Genomic DNA, 14242 nt, shown 5'->3' on the forward strand with positions numbered 1-14242 from the left:
GCCTGAAGTAAATATGTAATGTTGCTTTACATTTCGTATTTTAAGAGACATTTTTGTATACTTTCTTGTACAGTATATTCCTGCTTTATGGTCCTTTTTACAAGCAGCATAGGAGCCTATAGATTGGACATTTATGACTTACATTTCTTGTTGATTTATTTTAGTATTGTGGTTAATACCGTCTTCTTGTCTTTGTACAGCAGTGGTAAAATGTTACAACAATGTCCGTTGCTTAAACAATTTACATTATGTTGAAGGCGTTGATTACAATTCCAAACTAAATATGAGTTATTTTCTTTTAAGTGCTTTGTAATGCTAATATTTGTACCTGCATTAAAGTGAGATTATGTCCCCAACAGTAGCAGGCTTGAATACTTCTTCCATAATTTGCATGCAACAGTATCATCCTGATGTAAACTAAATATTAGAATCATGGTAGGGTTACTGTGGCATCAGTATTGGAACCAAAGCTCTCAGTTTATAGAGCACAATAAGCTACGCACACATCATTGTTATATAAGCAGGGCTGGGCTAAAAATATCTTGCATTTCATAATACATAAAAAACCGCAACATAATACGTGTGAAGTGTATCATTGCTTGCTATGGTTGTCCGATGTTGATAATTCGCTGTGACACACTGGTTTCAGTTTATTTTCTTGCTTGTCAGAGAGGATTTGTGTGTGTGTGCACCTCAATAACATAATTTTGTATCCAGTTATTTTTTTCTTATTGACGGATGTGCTTCCATTATAATTGTAGTAGACGTATCATTATGTTTAATGCCTTAAGGCTTACACTGAAAATCCTTTAAAATACATGCAGCCAAGTTTTTCTTGATTCAGTAAGAACGCAAGTTATATGCAAAATGGGGCAGGGCAATGTCAAATTGCTTTACATATGTTAGCCTGATGCTAAGAACTGTAGCTAGGATTGCTGTAAGATTTACGACAGAGATTCATGGTCTCCAGGGCACAGGAGTTCAAAACTTTTAATCTCAATCAGATCCGATCAGATTTTGAAATCCCATTTTTTGTGATCCATGATCAGACAAGTCGGCCAAATTTTGTCCCTGGAGTTCAAAGCAATTCAGGATAGGATCAGCCTGATCCAGATTACGATTTTTCAAGATGACTAGATCCTGAATATCAGTGCTTTAATCCTACCGATCGCCATCTAGTGGACATGAAAAATAATACAAGGAAGACAAGAGACCACATTGCAGAGGCATCTATAATGTTTAATTATATTTGTAAATACATAAAGGACATCAAATCATAATTAAATTGTAATTTAAAAAAATACTCCCACAAGGGTAACAACAATAAAACATTCTTTCAAAGGCAGCTGGATCATCCAGGCGTGCTTTGAGGAGCTGAATTCCCAGTGAGGTTTCAGTTTGCTGAAGCCGGCAAAGCTGTATTTGTTCTTCGGCCAGACGGATCTGCATCTCTGCCCTCTCCGTTTCACGGCTCAGCAGAGTCTCGTAGGCATCATCCCTCTGCTCTGGTTTTCTGGTGCGCTTGCAATTTCTCTTTAGAGTTGGCTATTGCAGTGTGTCATCAGGCCTGGCTGAAGGTCCAGCTTCTGGATCCACATGGGTCAGGAAGACCTCATCTTTAATGGTGTGTGTCACGTCAGGTGCATTGATGACCTGAAATGAAAGTTTATTAATATACTTTATACCCCTTAATAAGATGATCACAAGCATGCAAGCTCCTGGAAAATTGTAGTACTAGGATGCTATTTAAGATATAAAGCCATTGTAGTACTATGAAAATAACAATTATACAAAATAATAATTGTAGTTCTATAGGGACAAGGATAAAATCACACATACCTGCGACTCACCATCCAGTACAACGTTTGGTATTCCATGTAAAGATTGAGACTGCTGACCACCGATGATATCAAGTACCACATCTGTGTATTGTCCCCTTTTATATGCTTTGTTACCCGTCTGTGGGTTTTTAGCCTGGCTGTGGTCTTTGGTAACTTGCTGCTTCAAATTCTTCCACCTCAACCTCACTTGGTCCACCGTCCTCTTGTGTCCAGATCCTGTGGCACCACATTGTCTGTAACTTCCATCCATATTCCGCTCTTTACTTTAGTCGCTCCAACCTCTCTGTTAAAGCTACCAACTATGGAATCATAATTGTTCCTTACACCCTGCAGCAGTGCATGGGTCTCAGCAGATGTAAAATTAGGCCCCTTTTTGTCCATCTTTCCAACTCAATGGTTTGGTCAGGTCAGCAATTACTTTTATAGGTCTGACCTTGCTATTAATTACATCATTAACCACAGGCCCTAACCAATCTGGACATGCATTCCAGGTGTGTATTTTCAATTACTTGTTATTCAGAGACTGATGTAGGCCTACTGACTGAAACAACAGTCAGAACATAGTCATGGCAGGGATTGTTCACATCTTCCATGCTGGAAGGAGAGGTTACCGCCAAAGGGTCAACACCGAGCGCCCCAAACCTCTCCAAAAGTACACAACAGAAGAACTGTACAATCGTTTTCGATTTGGACTTGATGACATCAGCTACATTGCTGATCTGGTCAGGCCATAACTGCAGTGCAGAACCTTGCGGAGTCATGCTCTGACTGTAGAGGAACAGGTCCTCATTGCCCTGCGCTTTTACGCATGTGGAACATTCTATGAGGTCATAGTTGACATTATGGGAGTCCAAAGGACAAGAGTGGGTGAAGTGGTGACAGCTGTGTCTGATGCACTGGCTCGCCTGCTGGATCACTTTGTGACTTTTCCCACTGATGGCCAGATTGCCAAAGTGAAGCAGAAGTTTTTTCTTCTGGGAGACATGCCCAACACCATTGGGGTGATCGACATGCACCCATGTACATATTCAAGCACCTTGTCAGAGGGAGTGGGAATATGTCAACAGGAAAAGGAGGCACAGCATCAATGTGCAACTTGTGGGGGATGCTGACCTTGCCATCACCAACTTTGTTGTGAGATGGCCTGGGTCAGTCCATGATGCACGTATCTTCAGAGAGAGCCGGTTGTTCACTGAATTCCAAACCAACAGGCAGGATGGAGTTATATTAGCCGACAGTGCCTACCCACTCCTACCATTGGTGATGACACCTTTTCCCACGGCCAACACTCCCTTACAGATGCGTTACAACAACGCCCATGGAAGAACAAGGTGTGCCATTGAGCGCTTGAATGGACTACGGAAGAGGCGTTTTGCATACCTCAACTATCTGAGAGTGGAACCCCAAGGAGCATGCCAAATAACACTGGCTTGTATTGTGCTACACAATATCGCTGTCCATTGCAGAGTCCCCCTTTCTGACATCGATGATCCCCCAGAGCCCCTCGCACCTGCTGATAATCTAGGCCCACCTATGGATTTCCCTCTAAATGAGAGACTGAGTGGTGGGGCAAGGCGAGATGCTATTGTCCGCAATTACTTTTGAAAGGTGATGACAGATGATGGACTTTTTTTTTGTTGAAGATATTTTTTCTTTAATCTAAATTACATTTGTGATTGACAATCTTTGCTGTGATACTTTTATGAGCATAAACATTCATGTCATCAACATTTGGTTGAAAACAAAATAGGCCACCACAAACGTGAGCAAAAATGGAAAAAATAAAATGTATTTCCCATGAAGGCTAAACATGGTGTATTATTTCAGTTAACAAATGTTGCCATCTTATTTAAATTGAAACATATTTTAAAATAAATTGTACAGTACATGTTGCTCTGGTAATCCACTGGAAATCCACCCCTCTGGTGGGATCAGGATAATCGAGTTTTTTGGGATCAAACTGATCCCAATCCTGTGTTGTCGGTTTGAACTACCCATTTTGAAAATTTGATCCAGATTAAAGCTTGGATTTGATGTCCTGATCTGATCGGATATCAAAGTGATCCTAATCCTGTTATTTGGTTTTGAACTCCCCAAAATCCAAATCTGATCTGATCAGATAGGGATTAAAAGTTTTGAACTCCTGGGCCCAGAGGATGAACACTAATGACTTTGGTGATTCCCTGACTGTTCCTGTGGCAGAACGATAAGATACAAAACTCTACACACTTAAGTCAGGGTTTGGTGATTACCCAAGTTTCCTGAAACATTTTTGCCAGCAGGTGCCGAATGCTTTCTGTATCTAAGCCTATTTAAGTTATATACGTTTCTCGCCAAAACATAATAAATTACATTTGATAACATCAGGATACTTATTAACAAATGTAGGCAATAACAATTTATACTGAAAACAGCATGAACGCATCATAGTGATCAAGTCAATGGCACCTCATGCTAGCAGGACTTGCTGCCCATCTGCTGCTAACCGCTAGCCACTAACCGCCACATTGAGTCACTTTCTGGTAAACTATGTCTCTGCTCATTACATAAAATGCCAAGCTATATAGCTATGTCAAGCTATGTATGCAAAATCACAGCGGTCTCATTGAAATTAATGAATAGTCTGAATACGCCTTAAAATGGTCATCACTGTTGATTTGACAACACTACACATACCTCTTGTTTTCTGCACTTTGTTTGAACATCAGCCGTGTTTTCTTTAGCTTAGTTTCCATAGTAACACTGATCCAGGTTGCTTGCAAACGTTTTCCTCTCTGATGGCTGCGGCCCGCCTGTTACGTGTATCTTGATCGATATGTTTCGAAAGAAGGCGATTCCACTGTGCAAACCCTGGATATATTAATGACACGGGTAACATGTCCTCCACGATGTTTGCTGCACCTTTTTATCTCTGCTAAGTGACTCTAAAATGTTGCTCCGTTTCCTCAATCATGAAGTTGTGAGTGTAGCGCGAGCAAAAATGAGATTTGATTAATTTTTCTATCCTCCCGTTATACAGATAATCGAAGACTTTAAAAGCATATCGCATTAACACCATATCCCTACATGCATTGCGGCTAAAACATCCAATCGGCGAGCTTAAACCATAGCTGAGGATCTTGGGTAATCAGTTCAGTGGCTGTGTATCGCAATGATGCTCGAAATGTCCCTTATAGACCTACGTCTGTTTCCAGTTATTTTTATTTTGAAATTCAATTCCTGACAGACGCCAAAAAATCCCGAGATTATGGAATTAAACAAATAAATAAAAACAAGGATAATTGTGTGTTATTGGTGAGTAAATAACAGTGTGTTATTTAGAAAAGAATAACAAATTAGAAGGAAAAAAGATTAAAAAAAATACAGATTTCAGTGTTCTGAGGCTCTGAGCACCATTTATTTTCCTCACAGACGACAAAAAAAGTCCAACATTATACGCTTTAAAATAAAAACAATAATCGTGGCTTGATATTGATTAAGAATATGATTTTATGAACCCGAAAGCTTCCGGTCTTCCAAAAGCCGAACGGACAAAAAGACGTGCTGCAGGCACGAAACATACTACCAATAGAAATCCATTGATTTTAAAATAATTCTGTGTGACACGAAAAAAAGGGGAAAATCGTGTTGGTGAACACGAATCACTAAATTAAATGTCGACTATAACACGAAATGCCGTGAGACTTGGTTGAATATTGTGTGTAGTGACTGTAATGTAATTACTGCTGAAGCAACAGTAATGCGTTACATTACTGCGTTACAGACAAATGCAATCTGATAACTGTAATGCAGTTTGGAGTAACTGTTCCTTTGTAGCCAGTTATTCCAAACACTGTTAATGATCAGCGTATAATAACAGTTTCCTCTCCACTTTTTTTTAATCAATTTTGGTGTATAATGAGCATTACAGGCTCATGGGTCAACGTGTGTGACTGCAGACTCTTAGACATGTGAGGATGTTGGAGTCTTTTCTCCAAACTTACTGTAAGTGCGTCGGGAGAGATAGAAAAACAGAGAGGATCCCTGTAATGTGGATTTTTTGAGAGAAAATGTAAGGCAATTGAGACATACTCAATACCTGTTTTTTATTTGAACGATGGATGATTTAACATGACATTTTGTATTTAAAGCTAACTCTCTTAATACATGGTGAAACACAGCATGAGGATCATCTCCTAACATGAATTGCAGAATAAAGCAATGAATCCTCTGGTTTCACAGTGGGCACCTGAAGGGAATATTATCACCGCTGTTTAATACCTTGAGCTCATGTGAATTTCTAAGCAGTGTTAGCTCATGGAAGAAGATAACATTTGCATTAGGATGACGTTTGTTTTTTCCCAGTATATTTGAGTTTATTGCCTTTTTGTAATGCTGTGTGTGCTTCAAGGATAGATGAACAATTAATTTCAGGCTGGCTGTATCCAATTGCTTATGTTTGAATCATTCAAAGTGGTGAGAGCTCAGCACTTCCTTTGGGGGCGATGCAGATTACTGAAACTCCTTAGTCAAATACACGGGGAAGGATTTCTGCTTTGTTAAGACACAGTAAGCATGTTTTTGCTAGATATCCACATATTGAGCTTTTCTCTTTCTAAGTACTTTTTCACTCATAGAAAAGCTTGGATAAATAGAAAACAAAATTGGAATCAAACAGTATTGGCTGAATTGATTACATATTTCCTTTACTTAGCTCAGCTTTCAACCCATGAGTTGCAGAGAAGTGCAAAGTGTTGCTTGCTGTTTTATGTTTGATATCGACTTAACTGTCTCCTCTTGTGTCATTCTTCAGAAAAGCTTTTGATCCACTTTAAATGTCAGCTTGCCGTGTCATTACGAACATTCAAGCATGCCTTTAAATTGGACTCCTCACACTGTTCGCCTCTGCCATGTGTTAACAAAAAGGTGGCATTTACAGCCTTTCACATGGTTCATAAAATATGAAGCTTTAAACAGCGCCACTGGACGGAATCCCAACTTTTATCCAATTATCCATCTGTCAGTTTGTTTACACAGCCTCAGAATCTGCGCTTTTAATAGCTCTCCACTATAATTTATGATGTGTCTGGGAGCAGAGGCTCCAATCTGGCCTCTGGTCTGCCTCTCGTTTTATTCTGAAAGAAATGCTTCATCTTAACTGATCTGAAATTTAAACGCCACCTCGATGAAGTTTCGGATCTTGATCGAGAAAAAGTGAATATGCTATTTTGAATTAATTCCAGTTTTATTTGAAATATTCCTCTGGTTTAAACATGCTAGTCTATAGGTGACTTTGTTTAGCTACCAGTGAACCAAGGTGGGAGATTTGCTGTGAGTAAGTAAAGGAAAAGAAGCTGTGGTGATGGGTGTAATGCCAGGAATGAATTCAGGCAGGGTAATCCTCAGACCTTGTCGCCAAATACGGGTGCATGTGAGGAACTGGTAATTGGTACATGGGTAGCTAAACTGCGTTAAAGCCTGACAACAGATGCTGATGTACAGAAAGTTTATAATCCTTATCTAGGAGCAATGCCTGCAGGTGTAAGATAAATGCAAACAATAAGCCAGGATACTCCTGCTGCAAATATGTTAAGCTAACAAGGCAAGTGTGGAATTTACCATTTCCCTCACACTCACCTTTTCAATATTTAGTTTGGTTTATATTGTCTATTGCTTTATTGACTCAAAGCTTAATTTACAATGCTGATATTCTAATCCTGAATCAATATTCAAATGCTGCACTGCTGTTTTTCTTGTTTGTTTTCTAGTTTTTTAATTTTTCTATTCATTTCATTTAAACCCAATATTTCTGCTCATTTCCAGATAAGGATTAGGCTACACTTATGTTGTTACTTTTATTAAAGTATTTGTAGAATTATTTTCCAGTGCATTGTTCTATCTGACATTTCAAATAATTCCAGATCATTGTGAAAAGTCAAAGTTTCAAGGTAAAATAGATAAACTCGTATCTAAAACTGCCAACATGTTTTTATATAACCGCACCCCAAAGGAGGCACGCTCTGTTGAGTTATCTTTATTAAAAAAATCAATAAATGAAATATGAACTCATGCAACCCTAGGAATCACTTTATTCACATGGAGGATTTAAACTTGATCGGACAGACATTTGAAGCTTCAATGGAAAATGTCAAAAGAAGTTGTGAAAATAAAATTAAAAATGACATTCAGTACAACCCTTTTCTGTCATGAATTTATATCACCTGACAAAGGCTTCTTATGGCAGCTCTGTGCCAATTTCAGGAGATACTTTTCTTTTTGGAAAAAAAGATGTGTCAATGATAACCGCAGCTCACTTATTGTGTTATCACATCCTGTGGCGCTGGCTTTGTGACGTGCAACAACATTAACCTTTCTGTTGATCGCTTGTTAGCAGACCCTTCACGCGATAGCAGAGCGAACAGGTGCAGGAGGCGTAGAGCGAGGGATCATTGTCCACTAGTTAATCGAAATATACTTTGGCGGCCGTTAATATACCTGGGCGGCCCGTCCAAGCAAAGTCTATGTGTGGGAAACCCTGATTTTGCAGTATGAGATTTTTGGATATTCTAACTCACAAAACCAAGCTCGGTGGAGTGCATGCCACCCAAAAATTGAAGGAGGTTAACCTTGAAGCTAACCGCAGCTCAGGCTCACTTAAGGTGGGATTTACTAGCTAAAGTGACAAGAATCTACTCTGAGCTGCTCAGCTTGATAACAGCTGTTGGTTTACAGAGCTGTAATGTCAACTAGTTGCTTTTGAAACAATGCTACCGAGTCATTCGTTCTATCATCTAATGTTAAAGCAGAGGTTTGATTGTTAATGAATATATTTTGATATCATTTTTTGCTGGAAGAGATATTTTTTTTCCATATCTTTTCAACATGTAATTTATTTTGGGCTTTTGCTTCTTACGTCAACATCCACAAAGAGGGATGATGCGAAGTGACAGACAATACCTCAAACTTTACAGTTTTGATAGGATGTATATTGGCATCATAACCTTGTTAGAATGCTTTGGTCGAGTATCAGGGATGTTTGGCCAGACATGTACCTGGTCCTCTTAAACTGAAACAAATCATAACATAATGGCCACATTATGAGGTTATAACATGTCAGTAAACACAACTAACTTTTGGGAGATCTAATTCCCCTACTGTTTCAAAGGGAAGAGGTCATCAGGATGCCAAAGCTTTTAATTGAATTGTACACACAGGCTGTTTATCTATGTGCTCCACACTTCAGGACATGAATATTATGTTGATGTGCTCAAGTTCAAATGCAAACTTGGGTAACAAGTGAATTGGAGTTCAGCGGAGAGATGGGGGAGTTTTGGGTAGGTTCGGGACTATGGGAGTTGGAGTTCAGTGTGCATGTTGGTTGCAGTGCACCATATGTGCGTCCAGCAGAGTGTTAGCGGAGGGGCCATAGCGAGGTAAAGTCTGTGAGGTGCAGCAGAGGAGACCGAGCAACCGACCGACCCTGTGACCGAAAGCTGGGAAAAAAATCCTCTGGAGCTGTGAGAGGTGGCTCTGTCAGTTTTTAATTCCCGAGGCAACTTGCTGTATAAAGGATCAAGGTTGCTATACAACTTTAATTAATTAGTCTTCATCCTTTCTCACCTGATGCCGCTGGCTCTGTGTTGAACATTGTACATATTTGCATTTTACATTTATATTCTCACATAGAATTGAAACATCACACATGGCTAAGGCTTTATCAGCACTAGCTTTTTTTAACAGCTGCTAGGGCACATTTGTGAAATGAGTACAGAAAATGAATGGTAAGCAAAGCACAGTGCTGGCTCAGTTATCATGCTAACCTGTATGGTGTGTTGTGACTTAACTCAGCCTTTCATGCCTCTGACACCTGCATCAGCACATCACTTGGTTTTGATGAGCTGCTCATTCAGTTTGGTTGTACATCATCATGCTAGCCGGACAGAGAGAGCCTTGGATATATCCGCCCTTAACTACGGGCATGACAGGCGGATTATTGCAGGAAATCTAAGGTTGGCAGGTAGTGATCACAAAGCAATTTTGATCCAATGTGTCCCTAATGATGTTTTGATCACCACCTGCAGCTGTCGGGAACCAGCTGATAATTGGAAAGAGTTTGTAAGTTGCAGGAAATGAATCAAAACAACGTGAAACGATTGTCACACAGAGAGAACCAAATACATTTGAGCAGGCAATCAGTACTTAGAAACATTCTTTCCTGCATTAATTACAGAATCTGTCTGTTCATTGTCATCTATTTTGTGGATATGTTTGTATATCGATACTAGGACTTTGTTTGGTAGGATATTATTGTGTCTGTTTGTTATCATCTGTCTGTGGACGCACCAGTCAAGATGGTGTTTAAAAAAAGTTGACGCAGTATGGCATCACCTATTGGTTCGTGGGCTACCGGTATTAAGCTCCAAGTTTGGCCAATACCATCACCTTTTTTTTGGAACCAGAATTAAAAGAAGTGGATCGAGCTAAGAAAAGTGATGACCTATACATTTTTAGGCGATTCAAATGTTGCAACGCAGAAACCTGGACAACACTGTGGCAGCCACATGTCAATCATAAAGTTGTCCTACCATAAAGTTTGCCCTTCTTTATCGTATATTTTACTCAAAATACAGCCGTAATTTACAAAATAAATATCTTGAAGACTTGAAGTTTAATGAGTCTAGTAGGGTCATTTTCTCATAGACTTCTATATTCTAAATTTGTATTTTTTCAGTTGAGTCGTCCGCTGATCACTTTACCATTATAAAACAGTGCTGGTTTAAAACACTTGCATAGTTCCTTCAGGCCCAAAACAATTATGCTTGGTTAAAACAAATAAATGGAGCACATAACATTTTCACCAGAGGATAAAGCAGATCTCTAATTAGATTCAAGAGACCATTGCTACACAAATTACATATAGAAAATTATTTGAAACACCTTCACAACTCCAAGCAAAACGTATTTTGATTGGTGACCCTATTAGCATAATTGCTGGTCCTCATGGCAAATGATTGTAAGACTTCAGGAACTCTTCAGCCTCATTTGGCTGTATCAGAGTACTACAGCATACTTCCTACTCTTTCCTCTCGCTGTAGAGCAGCATGACTCCTCACTCTCATTAACTGGCCTGGCCTTTTGTTGCAGGCTGGGATGATCCGCACCGACTCAGACGAGTATTTCATCGAGCCACTCGAAAGAGGCACTCAGGAGCTGGAGGACCAGGGCCGGGTCCACGTGGTCTACCGCAGGTCGGCTCTGCTGCAGGCCCCCTCCTCAGACATCTCTGAGGACTACCAGATAAAAGGTAGGACCACAGCCATTGTATTTTACTGATACTTGGATCTTACTTCTGGGACTGTTACAATTTCTAGGACAGTACTTATTATCAGTGGTGTAAAGCAACTAAGTAGATTTACTCAAGTACTCTACTCAAGTGCTACTTTGTACTTCTTCTCCAATATAATTAAGAGTTAAATCGTGTGCTTTTACTCCACTACATGTATTTAATGCCTTTAGTTACTTCCGAGATTTGGATTGATGATGTGAAATATAAACAACACTTACAGTACATAGGACTTCAGTTACACCTGAAGTTAATTCAAAATCATTCAAACTAGCTGCATCTTTACCAGCTTTGATAACACTTTAATGCATCAATAATTATAATCAGAACATAATACATATTATTCTGAAATTGACTAATTTGCATAATGAGTACTTTTAGTATCATTTGATGCTAATACTTTTCTACTTTTACTTGACTAACATTTTGAATGCAGGACTTTGACTTGTAACAGAGTATTCCTACAGTACACGCTGGTACTTCTACTTTTACTTTAGTACACAATATGAGTACTTCTCCCACATCTTCTTATAAGGGCTTATCTAATCTTGCTGATGAAGTGAACAGGTACAGTTGCAAGAAAAAGTGAACCCTTTGGAACTTCCTGGATTTCTGCATAAATTGGTCATAAAATGTGTTCTGATCTTCATCTAAGTCACAACAATAGATAAACACAGTCTGCTTAAGCTAAAACCACACAAACAATTATATGTTTTTATGTTTTTATTGAACACACCATGTAAACATTCACAGTGCAGGGTGGAAACATTTTGTGAACCCTTGGATTTAATAACTGGTTGACCCTCCTTTGGCAGCAATAACCTCAACCAAACGTTTCCTATAGTTGCATATCAGACCTGCACAACGGTCAGGAGGAATTTTGGACTATTCCTCTTTACAAAACTGTTTCAGTTCAGCAATATTCTTGGGATGTCTGGTGTGAATCGCTCTCTTGAGGTCATGCCACAGCATCTCAATTGGGTTGAGGTCAAGACTCTGACTGGGCCACTCCAGAAGGCCTATTTTCTTCTGTTGAAGCCATTCTGTTGTTGATTTACTTCTGTGCTTTGGGTCGTTGTCCTGTTGCATCACCCATCTTCTGTTGAGCTTCAATTGGTGGACAGATGGCCTTAAGTTCTCCAGCAAAATGTCTTGATAAACTTGAGAATTCATTTTTCCGTCGACGATGGCAATCTGTCCAGGCCCTGGGGCAGCAAAGCAGCCCCAAACCATGATGCTCCCTCCACCATACTTCACAGTTGGGATGAGGTTTTGATGTTGGTGTGCTGTGCCTTTTTTTCTCCACACATAGCGTTGTGTGTTCCTTCCAAACAACTCAACTTTGGTTTCATCTGTCCACAGAATATGTTGCCAGTAGTGCTGTGGAACATCCAGGTGCTCTTTTGCAAACTTCAAACGTGCAGCAATGTTTTTTCTGGACAGCAGTGGCTTCCTCCACTTTCTGACCAACTTATGCAGAAATCCAGGTAATTCCAAAGGGTTCACATACTTTTTCTTGCAACTGTATATAGGGTTCTCTGGTGGCAGGCTTAAACATCACGACCACATGGGAAAATATATAGTCTGACTTTATCAAACTATTCACGGAGGAAATTAAAATAACTTGACAGCAAACAATTTTTATAAAAAACAAAATATCAAGAATCGCTCAAGGTCCTGGTGCCCAGCTCACCCTAACCCACAACAAACGGTAATGTAGGTCAATGTAGTGATATTGCCAAATGTATATACACTAAAGAAATGCCTGTAGGGCAAATAAAGCCACACCTTTAACAGGAAAGGAGTGCCAACACGTTTACAGGCTGCACACAGGAAAACAACAAGCGCTCCTCTTCTTCCACCCCCATAGGAAAAATAACAACTTCCTGGACTGTACTCTCTCGAGCACAAAGCATGTTTATACACTGAGATGAATTGTTACACTGACCTGTGCTCGTGCCCTTACAGCAATCAAATGGAAAACTGGGCTTTTTATTGCTTTGTCATTGTATCTTCTTGAAAATTATGAAAAAGTGTGAAATTCCTAACCGGAAGTTTTATAAATTCAGATTTCATTTTTTTGTATGGCTTGATATGAGATTGGTAATCTCCCTGTGCTAACAACAGGCCAAAAAGGCTTTTCTTTAAGCCTTTATTTATCTTGCTATCAAATAAAAAATGACCACTACCCTAAAGCAGATTGTGTGTCCACTAACATGGTGTCAGTAAGGTGAATATGTCACCAGCTACAGGTTGCTTGAGGCAAAACACAACAAAACGTAGCTATAGTCACTTTCAACAGATGATGGAAGATCATTTTTGACCTGTCTTGGGTTGAGGGATTTGTATGAGAAAAACTTTCAACTTGTAAAATGAATGATAAGCTTTCTTGAAGCTTCCAACCATATCTCATGGTCCCTGAGACTAAAGACTGTGCGATGCATTTAAAAGCAAAACTTTGACAATATGATATGGAATAGTCTCCTGTTGCTATTCCTATTACTGGTATTATAAACAGCTGACCCTGTTCACCCTCTATTTATAGCAAACAAATGTCACTGTTGCTGCTGATGGAAACTTGCGTTGCGTCACATGCACTGTGGAGAGATATGTGCTCAGGAAATACATCTTCCTGTGAATTGCTTTGTGTTTAGGATCAACAAACAATAAAGGTCCCACGAGCCACCCTTTCTTTTCTGTTTCATCCCTGTGCTAAAAGAAGGTATGAAAATGGAAATATAGTTATTTTATTTATATTGTCGCAGGGCCAGCACACAATTTAAAGTCTCTACAGTTAGCTGGATGCACATTTGTATCTGTTGTCCACAATACATCAAATCTATCAGTGTGAGATAATTAATAGAATCATGATAATAAAATGATTCACATTATTGCTTTTCTTTCCAATTGAATTTGAATGATCGGGATTATAAATTGATATATCATCTAAAATCGTAATACTTATTTGTTTGTGAGCTGTAAAAATGGCTATACTGTAGGAATATACATTTACCTGACAGTTTTCCCGAAAGGTTTTTTGGGTTCCATTCCTGCAGTATTTGTTATCATATGCTATTTG

At 39.3% G+C, this 14242-nt stretch overlaps 1 protein-coding gene, 1 long non-coding RNA gene and 1 pseudogene across 3 annotated transcripts in view; 2 read left to right on the top strand and 1 right to left on the bottom strand.

The window, feature by feature from the left end:
• LOC307044809 overlaps positions 1-14242 on the bottom strand; it is a 449985-nt gene that overhangs the window by 104443 nt on the left and 331300 nt on the right. The gene's annotated exons all lie outside the window — the stretch shown is intronic.
• adamts3 (ADAM metallopeptidase with thrombospondin type 1 motif, 3) overlaps positions 1-14242 on the top strand; it is a 201035-nt gene that overhangs the window by 32338 nt on the left and 154455 nt on the right. Inside the window, exon 4 of the mRNA XM_079690199.1 lies at positions 10965-11124. Coding sequence (XP_079546325.1) covers positions 10965-11124 — 160 coding nt within the window. The remainder of the gene's footprint in view (positions 1-10964; positions 11125-14242) is intronic.
• On the top strand, positions 2408-3446 carry LOC307042844 (putative nuclease HARBI1; annotated as a pseudogene). Its single transcript has one exon. The product of its transcript is annotated as a putative nuclease HARBI1 (transcript).

The sequence above is a fragment of the Notothenia rossii genome (genome assembly GCF_949606895.1).
Source record: "Notothenia rossii genome assembly, chromosome: 6".
NCBI lineage: Eukaryota > Metazoa > Chordata > Actinopteri > Perciformes > Nototheniidae > Notothenia > Notothenia rossii.